Here is a 23,950-nt window from a genome sequence, read left to right as displayed (position 1 = left end):
TCTAAAGCATCTGGTATCAGCCACTGTTGTAGATCTGTAACGGGGCTAGATGCAGGTTCTCACTGATCCAATAAGAAAATTATTGTGTTTATATATCAAGGGTGAACAGATTGCTTTCTGAACTACCAGCTGGTTGATAATGGGCATTAAAAAAGTGTTGATGTGGGGGGTGAGGGGAAGAGGATGTCAACTCGTACAACAACTTACAGTGTAGTCCTAAACAGAGTTATATTCTTTTCAGTCTCAGCTTGGAAAGGCATAATGCTGCTCAAGATTGTGCAAAGTTACATGGGGATCCAGTGGTGGGATTTAAATGACTTACCAACTGGTTCCGATGGTGGGATTAAAATAATTTAAGAACTGGTTATTTACAAGCACAATTTTAACAACCGGTTCTGCCAAAGTGGTGTGAACCTGCTGAATCCCACCACTGTGAAGATCCCACTTTGCAAAAGTTACCACACAATAGGGGAACTGGTTATCTAAATATTAAAAATTAAACTACTTTTTACTCAAGCCATTGGTTCTTTATCCTAGTATCATCTATTCCGACTGTTCACCCAAGAGTACCCCCTAGCTGTGCTTTCAGATTCTCACAGATCTTTAGATCTTGCACAGCTACAGATGTAGGGAGAACCGATCTTTACCATCAAACTGGAAAATTTTAATTTGACTTGCAGGCATTTCATATACATGGGAGCTCTGGCATAACCCTCATACATGACTGATGTTTGCAGGGCAATAACTTGACACACTAGACCAACCAGAAATATCCCTTGCAATTGTCTAATAAGCTGATCAAAAACCTAAACAAGGAGGATTGGACCATACCATCCCCAAGGCTGGACAGTTGCCCCAGAAAAGCCAGAACCTGTCCAAAATCAGCAGTGGTCCACCACACGAGGGATTCTAGCATATCAATATCCTGCAGGGGTCCAGGCACCTCAGTGCAACTTGCTAACACTCAGGTTGAAAAAGCACTCTCTGAGCTCCACTGGTTTAAATTAGTTTCCATCCCTGAACCTTATTCCACACTGACAAAAGACAAGAAGACCCCTTATCCAAGGCAGACAGAATATGGCATAATTTCTTCTCCCTTCTCCAACCCTTACCTCAATAACCTATCACCTGTCACTTATTAGCTCCAGTATCCTTTTCTGCCTTCAGCTGGCTGGCCCTACAGTTCAGTGGCTTCCCAGTTCTTCACTTGGCTGCTTCCTCTCCAAACTTTCTCTCCCATCTTTCCTTTGCATTTTTACCTCCCTTCAGAAACAACTGCACAGCTTTCTCTGCTCCTGGGTACTTTTTCTTAGACTAGCCACACGGGAGAAATTTGAATCAGACACTAAGATTATAAAAGTAAAACATATTTATTGGTGAGCCTCAAGTAAATTGCTGCTGTATTTTATCACAGACATACCTAGAATTACTGTCCTATTTGCTGCATACTACTGCTTTACTTGAAAGCTATTGTTTTACTTATCTTTGCTACATATTCATCTGTGTGCCAAGCCACTAAGGCTCAGGCAAAACTCCATCGTAGTCTTGTTGCCTGTGACATTCAAAAACAAGAGTTTGGATCCTATGTAGTGTGTGAGTTCCTCTCACTGAATTCAGTGTTTCTGCTTACTCTGGCAGCACTCCACTGTTCCGCTGGGAAAAATGGCATACCTACATAATAAGCTATTAGTATATTTAAGGGTGGGATGCAATGGGGATCTCAATGGCTAATGTTACTTCAGCAACACTGCCTGGCTCCAAAACAGTAGCGTAGCGCCAAGAGGGCAGGGTGTGTGTGTGTGTGATGCACCAGGTTTGTGCCCCGTGTGGGCATGGCAAGGGAGCGGGGTGTGTTCCGGTGCATTGTGGGGACAGCGGGGGCATGGCAGGGGCGCAGGGAGCACACGTGTCCCAGATGCATTTCTCCCTCGCTCTGCCTCTGCTCCAAAAGCCAGAAAATTCTGCTGGCATTATTTATCCTTGCCCACATTTGAACTGTGTTGAGAGGTGCTGAGCCTCATGCCCTCTGCCAATAGGCCACACAAACAACTAAGGGTTAGCTGATGCTACTTAACACCAAGAAGGTAAAAAATGACCAACAATTCATGCTTTGTCCCAAAGTGACCGGCTAGTTTGACAGCATATTACAAATCTCTGCATGAGAGAAATAAAGAGCCTTTATGTGTCTTAAAACAACCAACCCCAGAGGTGGGCCTATTGATAGCCACAGTCAGTCCTGTCTTGTGCCTCATTCAAATTAGAAGGAGCCAGAAGGGCCCTAATAGTCATGAAGAACTTCTAAACAGGAATGGAGTGGCGTGCAGTACTGAGGGTTGAAGAAGCAGGGGGAACCTGTGGAATTTCCTCCCCCCCCCTTTCCCACACACACAAGATGAAGTACCTTTTCTCTCATGCAAGAGATGTTAGATCGAGCCCATTGTCTGGGGCATAAAAAATCATTTAACTTTCACATAACTTAGACTGTAAAATATTGCTTGTTTCTATGAGGTGTAATACATCACCTTGACATATTCTCAGAGATAACAGGAACATTACTGATCAGAAGCATTTCTGACAGTGAATTCTCCCAATGGGGGGAAAATATTTATACTACAAAATATCATTTCAAAGAACTATATAACTAGTCTTATTGTGACAGCTGTTAATTGAGGAAAACTTTTTTCAAGTGTGATGATCTTTTGATGCTTACAACTTTTCAGATGTGAGCTGTTAGGTGATGTGGGAAAATATTATGCAGGTTCTTACTTGGATTCCAGCTCCTTCTGGCACTGTGATCTTCCATACACAGTTCAGGTTGTTATCATATGGTTCAGGGTAACCAGGGGACAAAATTGTACCTTTGCGCTTAGTTAAAATTCCTCCACAGGGCACTGGAGACAAATGCATAAAACATGGAAAGAGGTTTCCTGATACATAATGAATCAGAACACGGATGAGATAAAAAATTATACAGTTAATATAATATAGATCTGAAACCTATTATAATACGATCCCTAAGTTCAAGATGATTCGAAGAAAGAAAACCCAGCAGCAAATCTTCTTTCTGAAATGTGGAAAATGAAATAAAACATATACTTCCACTTAAAGTGCTAACAATAAGAAAGAATTTAAATATGATAATATTCACATGTCTTTTCAAAAAAGACATTTAGTTTGTTCAAAATTTAAAATATTATTTATGTACAAGCAAGGTACTCCAAAGACACTAGTTAAAGACCTTACTGTGTTTGGTGCACAGTATATTTACAGAAGAGCCAAATTTGTCATCTGCCTTCTATAAATATCTTTGGTTCCTCTCAAAAACCACTCACCACAATCCATTCACCAAGTGTCTATAGACCTTGAGATCAGCATGGATACCAAGATGAAAAAATGGGGAATACAAAATAAGGCATTTCAAAATTATCCTAATTTGTTTTGGGTTAGCCCAAATTCATGTGGGTCAGATACTTCTACCTCACCAAACACAAATGTACCTGGCAGATCAGATGTTCACTATGTTCACTGAATTATCTGGAGGGTACTCTGGAACACAGAGAAGTTTGTCTGTTCTGGAAAAGGCTGGCTCAGAGCCTCCTATCAATTCAGCCAAAGGCATGGATAAGTAGAGACGTGGGGAGCCTAGAGACTTGGTAAAAAGGCTTGTCAAGCAACTTCCTGTCTGGTACCCCACCAAAATATTTGAAAGAAGCTATGAATTTTCTGTGGAGGGAAGAGATGCTGGATTGATCAAATGTGTATTGATTCATTTAGAAAACTAACAGCGAGGGAGAAAAGAATAGAAGATCAAGTGTTTTGCTGACATTCCTTTTTGTTTACATATATGAACCACAGTGAGGAAATCGCTCAGGAAGAATGCAGAAAGCTTTGAAGCCACTTCCTAATGAATCACTGCAATATTTGCTTCTCACCTCTCTCCAAAATGTATGGATCTTTGTTTTAACTTGCTATTACCATAAACTCAAAGGGAGGAAACTTTTGAAGAAATGGTCTTGCAATGAACATACTCCAGTCACCATATCGCTACAAAGTAGTGGTATTGGCTTTAAAATCTATTGGCTTTAAAATCCAGGCCCTTCAGGTCTGAACAACTTGAGCAATGCAACTGTAAAAAAATAAATCCAAGGGAGCCACAGGTTTAATATAATTCCTGAATGCAATACCAAAAAGCCTGATTTTTTTCGAAGAAGTCCTATCTTAGCATGGTGGGTCGGGCAAAATTTTGATCTGAGTTCTTTTGCCTTGAACCCAGCAGTAATATACATTTATGGCTGGGTAAGAATGAGATTAAAAAGTGGTAGGAAATGAATGGGGGTCAACAAGATCCTATGAGATGCATGGAGCACCCAGACCTTAAAAATGCAGCTCATTCTTTTAGTCCCACCAAAAGCTTTTATGAGCAACCCAGACTTTTCTGAAGTGAAAGGAATTCTTATCACTGGCATTAGTGAAGCCAGTTCGTTATCCTCTTTAGCGACTCCTCCAACTAGTAAAGGCCTCATTCGTATCAAGCACAAAATAAATACAATAGCAATGACAGACATAAATAGAAAGAATTCAGAAGGGTACTGCACTGGCTCTTGATGCTAAACATGAATGATACTTTTGGTCAAGACACTAGACGCCCTAATATAATCACATTAGGCTGTCATCTAAATACAGATATTCTGTGGGTATTTTAATGGCTTGAAGAAATGATGGATGAGAAGTCTTATCAGTACCATTAGCAGCCAATATATCATCCCCCTGTAAAAACATTATCAACTACTTGAGCTCATTTCATTAGATACAAATATGAGGACTTGGAGGATACACAGAGGGAAACTTATCTGAGTAATGAATACAGGGACTACATTTTGTAGTGCATATAACTGATAGAATCTGTCAGGGACTACATGAATAAACTAAAGGTCAGTGTCACTTAAACAGTTTAAATAATTACTGGTAAAAGCAGAAGCAGACATAATGACTGATGGCTGATATCAGTAAGGGAACTCTGAGGCATTTGCTATGACAATTTAAAGTGGTCATGTCTAGCATTTCAATTATTAAACTGATTTTGTTCAATGCAATTTTTCCAGCTCATGCATATTTATGAGGTTTATTACAAGAGTGATATGCACTGATGAGGAGCAACTAATGTTTTGGCTTATAAATCTCTCTTAGGTCAAACGATCTTAAATCAGATTGTCTCTTCCTTTTACAAATTTACAAATGGCACAAAGATACGTCAGTACAGATTCAGCCACTAAGGCTCAAATTTCACACAATCTGTAGGATACATGACTTAGACAGGTGCTCATGTGGTGACTTCCCCCCTCCCCCAATGAGTTTAAAGTAGGGTTCAACTTCAGTCACTGAAACATAGGAGGAGGAAGGCAAGCAGGCAAGCAGAGATGAGTTCTCATCCAGCTGAGAATATAATGTTTGCCTTGAACTGAAGGAGGAGGAAGAAGAGGAGGAGGAAAAGTTTGGATTTATACTCCATTTTTTTCAACTATAAGGAGTCTCAAAGTGGTTTACAAACTCCTTCCCTTCCTCTCCCCACTACAGACACCTTGTGAGGTAAGTGGGGCTGAGAAAGTTCTGAGAGAACTGTAACTAGCCCAAGGTCATCCAGCAGGCTTCATGCGTAGGACCAGGGAAGTGAATCCAGTTCACCAGAGTCAATTGCTCATGTGCAGGAGTGGGGAATCAAACCCGGTTCTCCAGATTAGAATCTATTCCTAACCACCACACCTCACTGGTTGTCAAAGGCTCTTGAAGGCAAGTATTGTGAGCCAATACTTGAAAATAAGTATTGTGAGCCAAACGCCCCATGGCACAGAATAAGCTGAAGTGCTGCTGTCAAAGCTCTGCTCATGACCCTAGTTCGATCCCAACAGAAGCCAGTTTCGGGCAGCTGACTCAGCCTTTCAATCTTCCAAGGTCAGTAAAATGAGTACTTTACTGGAGGTAAAGTGTCGACAGCTGGAGAAGGAAATGGCAAACATAGTCTCCCTAGCAAACATTGTGATGTAACATCACCCCATGGGCCAGAAATGACCCGATATTTGCACAGGGGATGACCTTTACCTACTGTGTACCACTGAAATGCAAAATAACAGTGTAATCCTAAACCGAATTATATCCTTCTAAATCCCTTGGAAACAACAAGCTTAGTAAGATGCAACTCTGCGCAGGTTAGCACTTGTAAGCTCACTAATTGTGAATTTCACCAGCAGCACTAATTAAATCTGCTTTTCTGTCCTTGGCTCAGCAGTGTTGCAGTGATAAGCATAGCGGCACCAAATGTGGCTGGGATTTTGTTTAGGCTGAGATAATTAAACTTTCATCTGAAGAACTTCTTCTTTCAACTGAAGAACCTATTCAGGATCCTATGAAAGTTTATTCTGTGGGAAAGTTTATTTGGAGGTCCTCACAAAGTTACTCTTTGATGCCACATATATTTTTGCCTAGGAAAGTTTCTAATTAGCCATTGAAGATCTGATTGGCTGTGCATAATTTTCACAACGTTGCTTTGGCAGTAGCTGCCACCACTACAAAATGATCTTCACTGTGTGACCGAAAGCTGCACCAGCCACGTGCCAGCTATTTTGTGGCAATCATTTTGTGGCTATAGCCACTGCACTGTGTCAGAATTCCAAAGATGCTCGCAGGCTCAAAAAAGGCAGGGGAACCCTACATTAGATAACCAGTTCTCTTCAAAAAAAAAATACAGTTTTTATTACTTACCTACACATGTAGGAAGGGAATCATTCCACTGTGCTAGGGCATTGGGCACAGTGTCACATCTAATTGCTATCGATCCATAGAGTATATAGCCTGGATTGCATTCAAAAAGAACCAGCGAACCAACTGCAAATTCATTTCCAATCCTTTTCCCAAATCTTGGTTCAGGCACTGAACTGCACTGTGTTGCACTTGTCCTTGGAACAGCTAGAAAAATACACAGAAGAAAATGTGGCAATTGAGTGCACTGATCCTTAGCAAAGCATTAGATGGACTGTCGGGCACAAACGTTTCAAACTTAGTTTGTTACAAGATAGGTGCTTGTAACATTGATATAGTTTTGGAATTAATTCCTAAAACAGGATTTTGCATCAAACGTCTGAAATTTAAACGAAAACTAAAACTCTAGTTATTCTAAGCAATGCTATCATGCCAACCCCTTTGCAAATTACACTGGAATGGTAATACGTTATTCAAATGACATACTGAGTTCAAGCCATTTTGCTGTGATTGGTTGATATTTACATTTATTAGCTATGATTTCATGAATGTATGTTCTGCTTGTCAGATTGGTGTTCAAATCTTATCAAAGGCTGAATCACAGTGGGAAATGTTGACATGCATTTGTTTAAATGTGTGATCCTTCACAAAAGGGGAATAATGCAAATCAAGTGAAATGTCTTAATAATTAATAGCAAAATTACATATTCAGTTGAATGTGATACAACTACCAAAATACTCACTCTGATATAGAAAGATTCATTTCAGCAACAGGCTGGACTGAACATTAATTGAGCAGATTAACTGTTTTTTCTTCTTCTTTAGAACACCCCTCCCCGCCGCCCAGTCTGGAATTATTTCTTAGATTTTCTAAAGATACCATTTTAAATTTATTGTTAATACTTATCTCTTCTACAAAAATGCAAACAACAAGCAGAAGGATGCAAAATATACAGACAGATGGAAATATGACACATTAATAGCCAGCTGGTATTTTCCCTTTCTGTATGTGATACTTTTTAATCTCAGCAGAGTTAAATATAGTTTCGAGATTTTTTTTTTTTTTGGTTAAACATCTTACTATATGAATGGAGAATGAGCGGTGAAAGATTTTAGCGCACAGAATTAACTGAAGCATGTTTGAGGCCCTTGTGTCTCATACCTTGATATACAAAGTGAAATCCTTTAGCTGTTACAGGTCCGACTGAAGTAAATCGAATGGTAATCTGGTTACCTGAGCTCAAGGGAAGGGATTCTCCTACTCAAGAAAACAAACATTTCATCTGAGAAACAATTTTCTGCTGATCATTCTAAAATATATATTGTTCTCATTCTATTTGCAAAGCAGGCCACAAAAAAAGCTTTTTTTGCTATGATACATCAGTTAGCCTTCATGGTGACCAAACAATTACATATTTTTTTTGTTCCACAGAGTAACTAAACTTCCTGCCTGGAAGGTGATGCTGTTTAACTTTGAGCAATGTGTTTTTGGATCTCATATAGTGTTTAAAAGCAGGGGCATATCTGCCAGAGGAACACGGTGGTTTAATTGACCTGGGCACCACCCATTAGATCACATGATCCCCCCCCCGCAACTGGTAGGAGGCTTAGGGAGGTGGGTTTGATACAGCAATATGCATCTTCTGTGCAATGACATCACTTCCAGTTTATGTGGAAGTACCAGCATTGTGCTGGAGGATGCGCTAGAGCTCTCCAAGAAATTCTATGATTCCAAACAGGTTTTTTTGCGCTAGAGTGCCCTCTGATACAATCCTGATACTTCCCCATAAACCAGAAGTGACATAATCAGGCGGGGGGGAGGGCTGATCACTCCCCCTTCCTTCTACTGGCCTGCTTCTGCCCACTGAGCAGCTGAGTGTCAGTGGACAGAAGAACAAATTAGTGGGCAGGTGCCCACCATTAGCCGGCAGTTGGCAACTCTAATCTCACACCATCTTCAACTGAACTTGTACTCTTCTCTGAAAAAAATCACAGCAAGACTAACAGATTCCCCTGAATAAATCTCTTGGTGAAATGGATAGGGAATTTTATTTGAGTAATAAAAAAAATATATTTTACCTTTTTTGTACCATCAGCCTTCAGATGGGGCCATGTTAAGAATTAGATATATTGATACTAAGAATTAGATATATTGATACTAATAATAACATACCGGTTTACCATAGCTAAGGTTAGTTGCACCCAGCATTCTATCTTTTCAATAAGAGAGCTTCAGGGGACCATCAGGGGACCATCACGGTAAAAACCATCCAATCCCCCCCCCCCCCCGCATCTGATAATCAGAGGCCATTTCTGCACGGCCAGAGGCAGCAGCGTCCCACCGGCTAAAATGAAGCTGGTGGAGCATCAGGACTGTTCGCACAATCCCGTGCGGGCAGTCCCGATGCTGCCACTGCCCGCAAAGGCAGCTCCACACACAGCAGTCTAGCGTGTGTGCGAGGGACTTACCTTGCCTTCTGTGCGGCTCTGGGCGGCTAGAAAGACATGCCCATGCTGGCCTCCAACCCCCAGGGGTCAGAGGGCAGCGTGGGTGTGTCTTTCCAGCCGCCCGGAGCTGCACAGAAGGCAAGGTAAGTCCCTCACACACACCGGAGGGGTGAAAAGCAGTGCCCTCACGCCGGTGTGGTTCGCACCGTGCCAGCACAAAGACAGCGCTTTTGGAAAACCTTGCTTGGGGAGCATGGTTTGGAAGTGGTGTCTTCACGCCGCTTGGGCGGGTCCAGCCCAGCGCTGCTTCAATAAAGCAGTGCCTGCTGTGTGAACAGTGCCCCAGGGATGGTGTTTTTCCCCAGGGCACTGTTATTTGGCCAGAATTAGCTACCTGTAAACCTACAGGTCTATTTGGTATTAAGGAAATTCATAATTTGTCTGTACAGAAACCAAAGCCCTATTTATTTCATTTTTACTCCTCCTTTCCTGCATATACACAGAATTTTCTAAATGTCTCAGGCACTAAACAAACCCCAACTTGCTTAGCTTTAGCAAAGTTGCTTCATTATGATCTTACCAACAATGCACAAAAGTAATATTAACAACTCCAACATTTATACCTTCTTAATCAGTAGCGGCATCGTATGAAATTAGGCTCTACAACTCTTTACATTACAAGATTATTTGCAATTTGTCTTTCAGATTCTCACTGTGGAGAAGTCAGCTCATCAGCAGGCAAGACCTTCTACCCTACTCAACCTGCACAATCCAGGCGATAGCGGTCCATTCTGCATAGCACAAAAAAGACATCTGTGGGATGTCTTAAAAAGAAGTAACTGCATCTTTTTACACTGTACACCCAAAATGAGACATCCAGAGGAAGTGTTAAAAAGAGGCAGCTTCTGAGTGCATTCCAGACAGCAAAGGCATCAGTGGGGGAAAGAGGCTATTTGCTTCCTGACCATCATGCTCTCTGGTCAGCTTCACCCTCAGCTTGTCCCTGACTGTTTGTGTACAGCTAAAGGGATTCTACCTGCCACCATTTGCTGAAGGTATCCCCCGGACATTTGTTCTGCAGGCTCTCATCCTGGTGCCTTTTCGATCCCAAAAGCATACAGCTATACTCGGCTGGTCTTGCCGATTCTGGCAATATATAGTTTCCTTATTTGTTATTTTATTTTCGAGACGCTATCTTCATAGATACACAGATGATAATCTTAGCCACTTGGAAGATGGGTCTGCACCCATTGAACAGCACTGGGTTGACCTGCCCTCCATAGACCAACTGATTTTAGTGTAGTAAGAAAAAAATCAACTTGGTCCATGGAGGGCAGGTCAACCCAATGATTTTCACTGGGCAGTAAACCTGTCTTCTGAGCAGCTAAGATTCTCTTATGTCTGTCTGCTTAGCTACAAAGATAGCTCCTTGAATTTTTTTTTTAAAGAAAGCTATATATTACCAGAATTGGAAGGACTAGCTGAGTACAACTATGTACTTTTGGGGCTGAAAAGCTGCCCGGGATCAGAGCCTGCAGAGCAAATGTCCTGGGGCAACCTTCAGAAAATGTTGGAAGAAAGAATCCCTCCAGCTGCACACAGTTTGTAAGGTACAAGCTAAGGGTGAAACTGACCAGAGAGCAAAATGATCCAGTGGGAAACATAAGACACCGCCTGAACCCTGTGTTCCGCACAGACAGGCAGGAGATGTCTTTCAGGCGGCTTATGGGAAAAAGGTGCACTTTGAAGCATTTTTTTCAAAAGACATCTTGAGCAGAAATAAAGCCTCCTAAGGGTGCCTTCCCAAGATACCCATTTTTGTGTCCCCAGGATGTCTTATTTCAGCTGTGCAGAATGAACCAGTGTGTCACACGCAGAAGACTGCTGTAACCATACAGAAGCCAAAGTCAACGAATAGGCCTAAAAGAAGAAAATCACTAAGGTGGGCCAACCCAAATATCTAGATTCACTGAAAAAAAATATAGAAAGTACAGTTGGACAAAATATGAACAAAAACCATTATTTGAATCTACACTGTAATTTTTTTGCAGATTTAGCTCAGCAGTAAATCCCATAAACCTTAATGGGTCTTACTCTCATGTTACTGTCCACTGAACTGTGCTCTTAGCCCAAAATTAAATTGGTTTAAATCTATGATAATTACATATCTTCTCTAAGCTGTGACGGTTCTTCCATGGAAAGGAAGAAAATTGTTGATGCTCAAAGGATGTTTTAAGTCCTTCAGAACCTCAATGGATTGCAAATGCAAAATAAGAGAATACTATTATGGTCGTCTCTATGGATTAATTCATCTCTAAGCCATTATGGTGGTCTCCATAAATTAACTCATCTCTATAGATTAACTCATCTCTGCTCCTATAACTGTTCCTGGCAAACTATGTAATAAGTATACACCTTCTTTTGTTAGTAAGTTAAAGTTGTTGCTGATATTGCCACTGTATTCCAGTAGCAAATTTCTAAACAATTAATTTGTACTATAACTCCAAGTTTGGAAACAGTACACCTCTGAGTAGCAAATGCTGGGGAAGGACATTGGGGATGCTGCTTTCGTGCATTCTATAGACATTTCCCAGAATAATTGAGGTAGCTCCTTTTGGAAACAGAGGCTGTTTCTGCACGAGCGGAATACAGTGATCAGGGACGCTAAAAAACAATCCCTGGGGAGGGGTTTGCACAGCCACCGCCACCAAGCGATCGCGAAGCGTAAGCGGTGGCCTCAAGCGAACCTCTCGAAAGTGGCTTGAAGCCGCTGTTTCTGAACCTCAGCCTGCCCATGTGGGCAAGTGTGATTTTGGAAACAGTGAAGTTCTGCAACCGCTGCTGGGCATGTAGAAATGGCAGCGGCTCGAAGGTGCCATCCCCCCTTTCCTGAGTGCCTTATCTTCCCTCCAGAGCTGTTGTGCAGAGCAGGGGGGCATGTCCCCTGGCCTGGGCGATGTGCCAGAAGGTCGGAGGGAAGGGAAGGTGTTCGGGCGACAGCGCAGCACTGTCCCGGGGGGATACGCAAGTCCTGGGGTGTGTGTCGGCATTGTACATGCCGATGCACCCCCTGATCGCGGCCGTGCGGAAAAGGCCAGAAAGCTAGAGTGTTGGTCTAATTTGGTACAAATCTTCCCATTTTTTTGAATTCATTTAGCTATTTATAATAATTCCTAATTATGGTGGACACTGCCCTGGGTAGCCCAGACTAGCCTGCTCTTGACAGATTGGAGACGATAAGCTGGTCCTGGTTAACACTTGGATGGGAAACCAGCAAGGAATACCAGAATCCTTAAGCAGGGGAAGGCAATTGTAAACTATCCTTGTTGGTCTTTTTTTCTTTGAAAACCATACTGAATTGCTGTAAATTGCCTGCAACTTGACGGTCCTTCACACACACCCCATCACAATGGAGAAAACATATTGTGTGAATCACCTTGATACAAAGATTATAGATATGATAAATTAGCCCAATCTAATATTGAAATCCCACTGATTTAAATTGGAAACATTAAGCATGCTCTATTCCCTACTTCCACATACTTTGGCTGAAACATGCTTACTTTAACCTGTGTTTTTATGCCATCTTCCTTCCAAGCAGCTTGGAGCAGCATGCATGGTTCTCCTTGCTTCTTTTGTCCTCGCAGCATTTATCAGGTTTAGATGAGAGAGGGTGACTGGCCAAAGATCACCCAGTGCACATCATGGCAGAATGAGGATTTGGACAAGAATCTCCTGGATACTAGTCTAGCACTCTAGTAACTATGCTACACTGGTTTTCTATACATACATCACATTTATGAATCAATATTAGTATAGTTTTCAGTGCAGAGTTGCTTTCTGACTTCAGTGCATTTAGATGGGGGCAACTCTAAGGTTTGCACAGCCTATGGAGTATTTTAATGAAATACAATCAATTAAATGTTGGCAGGAAAACCAACAAAAGCAAATTATGGTTTAGACTCCTTGGACTATTTCAGCAAGCAGGATATATATTTACAAAGGATAACTTTCTCACCTCTTCCCTTGCATAGCAGCCTAAATGTCCCCTATAACCTGTTCCTAGGGGTGCCCTCTATCCCAGGATTGTTTCTGTGAGGAAGGGAATTTCAATCTACTGCAGGAAGGGGGAACTGAGGAAACTGTACTTCATGAATGCATATGCTTCCATGCATAGAAATACTCTACAAAATTTTACGTTTTGTTTAGTCCCTATAATTAATCTAAAAAGTAAAGCATCACAGTTGATACAACTGCTTTACAGAAATTACATCCTCACACAGAAGTGATGTTTCAGATTTTAGAGGGGTATTTTTACATGATTGACTGTCATTTCTTCTAATAATAGTTATGTATGTGTTAACATACAACACTTACCATTTTTTTTAAAGCAAAATGATTTCTGGTTTGAGTATGCAAAGCTATTACCTAATCCCACTTAATTGATTGCTCAGTTTGAGTCACATAGGTGGCCAGTTATAGATATAAGAAATTATTACATGTGGCCTGAAACACACAGTACCTCTGCAAACAGGGAGTCCCACACAGTTGTATATAGTTTTGATTCCCATGTTCATAAATAGGAAATAATTTGGAACTTTCCAATCCGAATCCAACAGTCTATCCACTACTAGACTATGTAGGATTTTCCTCTATGCAATAATAATATATTACAGTTCTGTGATGAGATATACCTGAGTGTGATCCTGAGAGAGAAGATAATAAAGATGACTGTTGAGTCGGGCCATCATATACCTCAACCACGTCATGAAGTGATGTCTGGAAAAATACAAACTGGCCAAATACCACTAAACACAAACAGTGAGAAAAAAAAGAAAAGAAAAAGGCAGGGGAAATGAAAGAACAAAATATCTATTTTTCTCATTTCATTACAATGCATTTAACAGACTTATAATTAACCTCATTTTTGTGCTACTATTTTTACATGTCAATACATCACAATTTCTTCTGATCCATAAAAAGGGCGGTCACTGAAATGGTCGATGGTTGAACAGCAGTATTATTGCAGAAAGATACCCATGGCTTTATGCCTTTATGCCCATTATGAATATATAGGCAAATGCTAAACAATGTAAATCTTTTCTTAGAAACACACTGAGTTGGATCCAGACTACATTTCCCATCAATAGGATCAGACTGTTTCAGCCCGTGCCAGTGCAGTCCCCTAATTTCTACACAATATTGTTCCGGGAGCATAGGGGTCATGGAGAAACCACACAGGGAGGGGTGAGGAATGTCTGCTGTGAGAGGAGAAAATCAGAGGAAATTGCCAGTTTAATCTGGATCCAACCGTCTACTTCTGTAACTAGCTGGATAAAAAAGTATTGGTCTGTACTATACCACTCTTCTCAGTCCAATGAAATCTCCCTCCAGCCTGAAGAGCTTTCATCCAATGAAAGTGGCCATCAGGGGAAAAAAAAAACACCGCCTTTGAAGGAAGCCTTCAAACTTTGCAGAGTGGTGAGGTTAAAACCATTGAATCATTACTCATTGACATAATGGAAGTCTGATCAACTTCAGTATGATTAACATGTTCATCCAGGCTGCCTCTGGATTCTGAATCAATGCAAAATTGTCTTTTACCTGAGGGCCAAACTAAACCTGACATCACAATCAGGCCTGGATAATGGCTGGATGAGGCACCCCCCAACACACGCATGCGTGTTCAAGTGCCAAAACAGCTGCAGAAAATGTGGGAGGATATCGGGGGCACCAAAATTCTCCTCAATTTTGACAGGTGTCCAGCATTCCCCTCCCTTCTCTCTGGTATGGAGCAGTGTGGAATGGGGCACTGACAGTACTGGTAAGTGTCTATCAGAGGTCAAGTGGCAACATTCTGAAATTTCTCCAAGCTCCTCCCATAATGGCTAGTCACAGTGTTAACAGATTTGACAGCTGCTCATCTTCTCTCTTGTTCCATCTCATATTAGGTGTGTGCAGGGAGAGAGTTGGCAGTTTTCTGTAACAATTCTACCTTGGTTGAACGGGCAGCATTTTTAATCTTCCCCTTCATCCCCTACCTCCTCCGCTGGTGGCTGTGTTAACAGAGACAAAGGCTTGGCTACCCCGTCCCCAAAGGCTGCACAGTTGGAAGCAGTAATTGGGTGACACTAGAGGGAATTGGAAATAGCAAACATTCCTTTAGTTTTACTAAACACTAATTAGGCATGCTTACATTTATCCTTCCAGGAGGTTGGCAACCAGCATTGCCATCTAGCGAGGGGAAAATTCAAAACACAGTCAGTTCACCTAAGATAGTCAACTGTCACAAAACACAGCTAACTCTCTCCTTAACAATGCACTTTTCCTCATGGGAAAAAAAATAGGCAGTTCAGGAAGGGAAAGTTGTTTCTTCTATGGAAACTTTATTTCAGAGGTTGCCAGGAAACCCTAGCTGTGGGAAACTTAGTAGCTAAGTTATATACAAAATATATACAAGATATATACAAGATATATACAAGATATATACAAAATATATACAAGATATATACAAGATATATACAAGATATATACAAAATATATACAAGATATACAAAATAACTACCTAGAAGCTTTTGATGAGGTAGCAACTCAGAAGTAATAAACCAGATCTTATTCCAATATCATGGTGAGCATTTTTTGTTGGAAAGTCAACACAATATTTTAATCGATTCCTAAATATGTACATAAAACATTCTAAGGCATTCTCCAGAGCCCTTCTAAAGAGCAAGATGTATGTAATAATGCAAAATACAACAGTCCCTAGTAGTTAATTCACATGGCCATTTGTGAGGGGAAGTCAAAGTACTATTTTATTGCCCCTCCCCCTTCAATTACTATTTGGTAAACAATTAAAATCAGCTTCTAATCTTTTACAAATATGAACCATTTCAGTTGTAGATATCTTGCTTCTTTTCATACCTACAGTGCAAAAGTATTCTTATGTTTTTAAGTTACTGTTCACATCTTTCATTTGCATCTTTTTGCCCAGAATATTACTCTTCTTGAGTGGAAAAAAAAAAGGCTGGATTCCCTTTTTTTTCAGGTTTTGAAAATACTCTCGGGAAATGAATATGTGACTCTAAAGGGAAATAATGTTAGGGGTATGGACTCTATGGACTGCTTCTGTGAAAAGATAGGTGGAGTAATTTTGCCCAAACTCCCCCTACTCAATGCAGCCCTTCAATTCACTTTGTCCATGAATCCTCAGAACCTGCTGTTTAGAGATCACCAGGGGCTGCAAGAGAAGGGGGAATGTGGGAAAGAAATGAAAAATTCCTAAGGCCCAGTCCATTTTCTTCATGTTAGCGCTGAGTTGCACAATATTATTATTGAGTGAAAACAGAACAGTCTGAAGGCCTTTAGTACACTGTAGAATCAGCAGTAGCATATCATTAAAGCACACCACATTGTTTGGATTCTGGAAGGATTAAATATAGCAATCTGACTGGAATTTGTACTGTACAAGTCAAAGTAATGATACTTTGATCTGTTTCAATCAAATTAGTCTGCCATACTAAGGATAAATATGAAGTGGACATTTTCCAATCACATCTCAGCGAGTACACAGTTATATAAAATATGATCCTTCCATATAAACTATTACGTTCAGGAAGCAGGTGAAGTGTAAGCAAGGGAAACTCAAAAAATTAACTATGCCTAGACTACTCAGAAACATGATTAAGAATAAATGCATAAACACATGTACATTTAATACATAAATCTGTGTGTCAGCATGCAGAATGGAAACAAAAAGCAGATACAGTGGACATAGTCATAATATCACCTGCAGATCCACAATAAGCAAACAGGTCTCTGAAAGAAAGTAAACTGTAAGGAAACAGAACTCTAGAAAGAGTCCATAAAAGTCCAAACATCAGATAAGCTGCCTGGTATATGCCCATTTCGTAGAAGTCAATCTACTTCCTTGGTGTAGCATTCAAGCTTGGCAGTTTTACTCTGGGATCACTTTCATCATAATGTAATAAATTTAATGTGTACTAGGTATACTTTCAAAAATAGGTCCCTTCCAAGCCAGGCCAAGTTTGCAAAAAGCATGTTATTGTATTGCACTTGGGTTCAGATTAAAAAAGGATGTGTATTAAAACAAAAGTTTGACTGAAATTAAGTCCAGAGTAAAACATGCAAGAGGTCAAGTTACTTGAAAGGAAGACCATCATGCATGGAAGACAACCCCCCCCCCCCCCGCACACACACACAACAAGGTGAACAGAAAAACATTTATTTCTGGATATTACTATAACTTGGATGCAAATGTAAGATGTCCCCTTCCCCCTTTTTGATGGCATGATGAGGAGGAGGGACGAGCCTTGTATTCGAGTAAATACAGTAATTATGTAGGGTACAACCTGTAATTGTAGTGAATGATAATGCAACAGATGAAGGATTAGGACAGTGGTGGCGAACCTTTGGCACTCCAGATGTTATGGACTACAATTTCAATCAGGCCCTGCCAATTGGCCATGCTGGCAGGGGCTGATGGGAATTGTAGTCCATAACATCTGGAGTGCCAAAGGTTCGCCACCACTGGGTTAGGGAATGTTCAGCCTGGAGAAGAGAAGTTTGTGTGTGTATGTGTGTGGGGGGGGGAGGTATGATTGCTTTCTTTAAGTATTTGAAGGGCTGTCATTTAGAGGATTCACAATAATGGGTTTAAATTATGGCCAGGAAGGTACCTGCTGGATATCAGACTTTCTTTTTTAAAGTACAAATTGTCCAGCAGTGAAATCAGCTGCCTAGGGAAGCGGTGATCTCCCTCTCACTGGCAGTCTTCAAACAGTGGCTGGTGGACACACTTGTTAGGGATGATTTAGGTTGATCTTGAATTGAGCAGGGAGTTGGACTAAATGGCCTATATGGCCCCTCACAAGCCTATGATTCAATAAACCTGGTGCGTTGCTCAACTTTTACTTATTGACTCACTACAAGTTTCTCTGTTGTAGACCTACAAGCTCGATATTGGTTATTGTGCTCTTACTGCACTACAGCAATCCCTTGCAAATAGACAGGCCAAGCCAATCCAGTTGCAAATGATTCATATACTGTATGCTGGACAAGCATTTAATGATGTGAAGATGCAGCCACTTTTGTAGATACACTGGCTTTATTCTCATTTGTTCTCTTCCCCCTCCTCTCCCACAGAGTGGTCTCATATAACAAAGGCGGTGTCATATTTACTCTGCATTGTTTGGCTCTCAGCTGGAATTGTCTTGATTTCCAAGACAATTTCCTTCCCATTATTTTCCTATCTGATTCTTATAAATATTTCATTTTTTTCTGATTGCTCTCTGCCGTTCATTTGATCTCTTCATCAGATGCAGTTACGTAGCCGGGTATGGATAAGCTTCAAACTGATAAGAATCTGAGTTCAATTTTTTTTTAAAAAAATATTCTCATAACTTGAAACTATTTCTAATTCACGTAAGAGCTGTACCTTGCCTGTCGGGCAACTAAAAATGTGGCCTCCAACTACTCCAGATTTTACAGTACTTCAGATTTCAAGGACATGAGAAGGATGCATGTTGTCTCTTCACTTCAGAATACAAGTGAAGAAACGTATCAACACAGCTCTACTTTAAAATTATTAAGGAAGAAAGGGGATAAAGAGAAATTCTGCAAGCTTCAAAGAATCCATCTTGTCTGCAAATGGTTGAAATATGGTAGAAGTTTATTCCTATAACAAAACTGCAGTTATCCCTTCCACATTACAGGGGTTAGGGTAACATGACCAGATTGTCACATTTTAAAACTGGGATGGGGGGGGGTGGGTGCACGTGCATGCGCAGGAGCGCACTGCCTTTTTGGGTGCTCCCCTGTTTCCTGCCCTGTGACAGGGCAGGAAACCGGGGAGCGCGCCAAAAGGCAGTGTGCTCCTGCGGACGCGTGCGCGGGAGGCTGCCACACTGCCTTCTGGGGCGCTCCCCTGTTTCCCGCCCTGTGGCAGGGTGGGAAAAGGGGAGCGCCCCAGAAGGCAAAATCGGGACAATTAAAAACCCCTGCGGGACACGGGACAGATTGGTTTAAGGTGGGACTGTCCCGCCAAAAGCGGGACGTCTGGTCACCTTAGGTTAGGAGTGCCGCATTTTCCGCGATCTAGAAATCTGTGTAAAAATTTTTGGCCCTCTCAGAGAAGTAGTCTGAAATTTTCCCCTCACTTACAAGATGTTCTTAAGGTAGTAAGTCTAAGGCTTTGGGTTCACTGTTGTGAGTTAAGTCCCATGGTGATCAAGTAGAACCTAGATATTGCTGAGGTCAGAGTCATATGTAAAGAACGAAGATTTCTTTATTTTCAGGGTGATTTTAAAGAACAAATCAGCAGCACACATTCCCAAACAGCCAAAGGAAAATCCTGGAGAAACCACGGAAGTTTAAGCTGGCTATGGCTTCAGGCTGTGGTTTGGATTCCCTTTAACGGTTACATACACAAACAAACTTTCACTGACAAGTCAATCGATTGGATCCTCTCACTCACACAGGATTCCACCCACACCAGCCTGGTCTTTCCCAAGAGTCAGACTAAATGCTGCAAGGTCTGCTCATTACCAGAGACAATCCCAACAATCAGGTATTTTGTCCTCTCCTAGAGGTACTGACTTAAACCACTGTGTGACGCTACCAGTCAGAGCTACCCTTCAAACTATCTGCTCTTCTGCTGAGGCAGACCCCAAAACAATCACTGCCCTCCCCTGAAGGCAGAACTGAACTATTTCCTGCTGTTATTCCCAACAACCTTCCATCTCTCATCCTAAAAAAAATGGTTGGGTGATGCAGCAGCACTCCTGTAGCCCCAGCTGAATAGCCATTTTCCCCTTTGGGACAGGACAGCCCCTGTTGATTCTTTTTTCTAGAAGCTCCTAAAACTTCTAAGCTTTTTTCTAGAAGCTGATACTACCAAGGCTTTTTTCTAGTAGCTGATACTACATGTACTCACAAGGTTTATTTTTTTGTGCATGCTACAGTGTGGGCAATTACCCCCCAAACTGAAACTGAGCTTTGTTAATTTATCTGTGAAGAGAGACAGAAGAACACTTTGCAACACTTTGCACTTTGCTTATGCTAGCCAGACTGAGGCCCCTTCTGCACATGCAGAATAATGCCCATTCAATCCACTTTCACAATTGTTTGCAAGTGGATTTTGCTATTCTGCACAGCTGCAAAGTGCATTGAAAGTGGCTTGAAAGTTGATTATTCTGCATGGGTGGAAGGGGCCTGAGAAGGGGAAAAAGACAAAATGTGCATTAGAATACGAATTCAGGTGCAGATATCAGGAGCAGCAGTGGTGTAGTGGCTAAGAGCAGTGGCTAAGAGCAGGTGCATTCTGATCTGGAGGAACCAGGTTTGATTCCCAGCTCTGCCGCTTGAGTTGTGGAGGCTTATCTGGGGAATTCAGATTAGCCTGTGCACTCCCACACATGCCAGCTGGGTGACCTTGGGCTAGTCACAGCTTTTCAGAGCTCTCTCAGCCCCACCTACCTCACAGGGTGTTTGTTGTGAGGGGGGAAGGGCAAGAAGATTGTAAACCCCTTTGAGTCTCCTGCAGGAGAGAAAGGGGGGGGGGTATAAATCCAAACTCTTCTTCAAACTCTTCTACATTGCATTACTTTTCCTGAGAAACACATTACAAGGTGCATTCTTGTCCACAACCACTGTGACTAAAACATTTTGATGGAACACTTCCCCCATCCAGAACCACAAATGTTGTAACTAGCAAAAATAAGGACACACCAGTACATATCTAGCTTCAGCATCACATCTCTGTTGAGCTCTGTGCCCAAACTCTGCCCACCTCCCCCAAATCTACAGAAATTTCCCAACCAAGAGTTGGCAACCCTAATTATTGTGTTTAGGATTGCACTGTAAGACTGCAGAAAATGAAGAATTTTTCATACTTCCCAAAGTGGCACAAAGGGAAGAAAAATATAATCTATTTAACGAAGCCAAGATCAAAACCAAAACAGAAAGAAGAAAATAATTAGTGTGTAGTTTATTTTAAAGCAGCAACCGAATAACCGGGTGCAGCCATTGCTGCCAGGGTGAGCCAAGGAGCAAAATAGAAGCTTCTGCAAGCAAGCATGTAGCTTTGACGGCATGCTACAGAAATGGGGTGCATTGATTGGCTCCTGGCCGGTAAAGGCGGGAGGAGCCTAGATATATGAAGAACGCCTCACCCAGATCTCACCCTTCCCGGTGGCGAGACTCAGAAAGGCGTGGCCCACCCACCCTCCCTATGTTTTAGGGGGTTGGGGTTGGGGTTACTACTTTAGTAATAGCAGCCCTGGCGGAGTTTTGGCAACGGAGCTCGCACATCTGGGGAGAAAACAAGCTTCCTTCCGGCAGGTTCTCCCAGGCTTGTGCCCTGTGAAAGGGCCGGGGGTGGGGCGGGCAGGCTGGCAGGCCGGCAGGCCAGGCCGCTGCCTGACACCCCTGGGAGTGGGGTGGGTCGGGCCGATAGGCGGCCATGGGCTTAGCCGGTGCCTGACACCCCAGCAAGCACGGAGAGGAGGGCGGGCTGGTAGGCGGCGGTTACGAGGCTTAGCCGGTGCCCATCTCCTCAGCAAGGGCGGAAGGGTGGAAGCCGGAGGTGATATCTCTGGGGCTCCCCTTCTCCTCGATAGTTCCCAATGGAGATTGGGATATTTGATGTGCGACCCGTTTGCCGCCCAGCTTCCTTGCATATAGTTGAAGTTTAATCATGTTATTGATATATATATATTAATAAATTGGGCTGCAGCCCAATCCTTTTCCAGCCTGTCGTTGTCGTGTCTTTATTTGAGCAGAGAAAGCTCTCACCATCTGCAGCAAAAGTAGGTTCCTATTAATGCAATTTTTGTACCACTTTATTTATTCATATTAGATTTTTATGCCGCTCCTCCCCTTATGGGCTCAGAGCAGCCTCCAACAGTTAATAGAGATAAATATTTACTTAGTTTAAAAACATACAATAGAAAACAACATTGATTGTGGAATAAACTCATTTGCTTCCAAGGAGAAGGTTAAATCTCACAGAACAGCAGTGTGGAACTAGAATGGGGGAGGGCAGATGGAAAAAACCATACCTGTCTCAACTGTATGCCTGGTGGAACAGGTCTGTCTTACAGGCCCTGCAGAACTGTGACAAAGACAGCAGAGCCTGGATCTCATTAGACAAGAGTTTTCAACCAGGTTGGGGTCTGGGTTAAAAAAGCACTAGCCCTAGCTGAGACTATCCAAATCTCTCTAGGGCCTGGGACCTCCAGCAGGTGTCCACTTGCTGAGTTCAACTGTCTCCAGGGGACTGACCAGGAGAGCCAGTCCTGAAGGCCACCAACCATTTAGGGCTTTGTATGTCAGTACTAAATCCTTAATCCTGATCCAGTACTCCACCCAAAGCCAGTGCAGCTAACAGGCACCATTTGGATGTATGCTTTCCGCAAGCTCACTACTGCATTCTGGACCAGTTGGAATTTTCGAAGCGAGCATAAGGGGAGTCCTGCATAATGTGAGTTCCAGAGTCTAGAGGTGACCATTGTGTGGATCACTGTGCCCAGGTAATCTTGGGACAGATGAGGGCCAACTGCTTCACCTGGCATAGATGGAAAAATGCCATGTGAGTCATGTGTGCTATCTGAGTTTCCATTATCAAGGAGGAGTTAAGAAGCACACCTAAATTCTCGATGACCAGAACTGCATGCCATTGGTACTCTGCACTCTCCACCTAGCTTCCCCTTACCCCAGTCTAGTCACATGACCTCCATCTTTGTTCAATTTAATTTCAATCAGCTCTTTTTCATCCATTCCATCCCAGCCTCAAAGCAATTGACCAAAATATCTGGGGCACTGTCTAGCCAACTGCCCATCATCAGATACAACTGGGTGTCATCTGCATATCAATGACACCCCAGTCCAAACCAATGGATTACGAGGACAGATGTTAAATGTTAAATAAGACTGGTCAAAGAATTGCTCCTTGCAGGACTCTACACACCATTGAGTGGTAGACAGAGGTTCTCTCACCAATTGTAATCCTCTGTGGAATAAGATATAATGAATGGATATTCACTATGCATTTTATAACAACTGAAGAGTTGATGATATATTTATATTTCATTCTGCATATAGATTATCTTTTCCTGCACTTCAAGTTTTTCTACAAGAAAGACATTAGTTTTCTAAAATGATAGTCTAATCCAGCAAAGATGTCTGATAATAAACTCTCATTGACTTCAGTTCTTTTGACTCTTTAATATTCACATTTCAAAAACAAATCTTTAGATTAGTTTTGTCAGGATGCACTTCACAAATGTTGGTTATTCTGGTTATATCAAACTTCAGTGAAAACACTCCTGAATACAGAATTGAAAAATATTATTGTACCTTTAGTATTGCTGTTTTAAAGATATTGCAGTTCTTTGTCTTATTTCCTGAAAATGTATTTGAGCATTCTGTAATACATTCTAACTCTCTACATACCCGTGTCTGACTCATGAAAAGTATCAACTGGGGACTGAAATTTCTCTATACTTCTAATGTCAAGAGGAACTCTGCTGTACAATAAAGGCTCTTTATTTTCCCAGGGATAAGGGGGGGAAATAAACAATTTTCAGAAGAAGAATATTTTTCCTGGTGTTATAGCAGATGGGGCTACAGTTCCAGCAAATGCTTTGCATGCAAATATTTGCAGGCTGAGTTTCTGGCATCTCCAGGTAAAAGGCTGAAATTACATATTACATTTAATGTGTGATTGCCAGAT

At 41.8% G+C, this 23,950-nt stretch overlaps 1 protein-coding gene across 1 annotated transcript in view; it reads right to left on the bottom strand.

Annotated features, from left to right (window-relative positions):
• Nucleotides 1-23,950, bottom strand: part of CSMD3 (CUB and Sushi multiple domains 3) — a 751,931-nt gene that overhangs the window by 138,629 nt on the left and 589,352 nt on the right. The window contains exons 35-38 of the mRNA XM_048507427.1: nt 13,896-14,009; nt 7,916-8,011; nt 6,757-6,960; nt 2,767-2,891 (exon numbers count right to left, since the gene is read on the bottom strand). Coding sequence (XP_048363384.1) covers nt 2,767-2,891; nt 6,757-6,960; nt 7,916-8,011; nt 13,896-14,009 — 539 coding nt within the window. The remainder of the gene's footprint in view (nt 1-2,766; nt 2,892-6,756; nt 6,961-7,915; nt 8,012-13,895; nt 14,010-23,950) is intronic.

This window comes from Sphaerodactylus townsendi, linkage group LG09 (genome assembly GCF_021028975.2).
Source record: "Sphaerodactylus townsendi isolate TG3544 linkage group LG09, MPM_Stown_v2.3, whole genome shotgun sequence".
Classification (NCBI taxonomy): Eukaryota; Metazoa; Chordata; class Lepidosauria; order Squamata; family Sphaerodactylidae; genus Sphaerodactylus; species Sphaerodactylus townsendi.
Note: the sequence above shows the minus strand (reverse complement) of the source record. Positions and strands in the feature narration are given on the sequence as shown.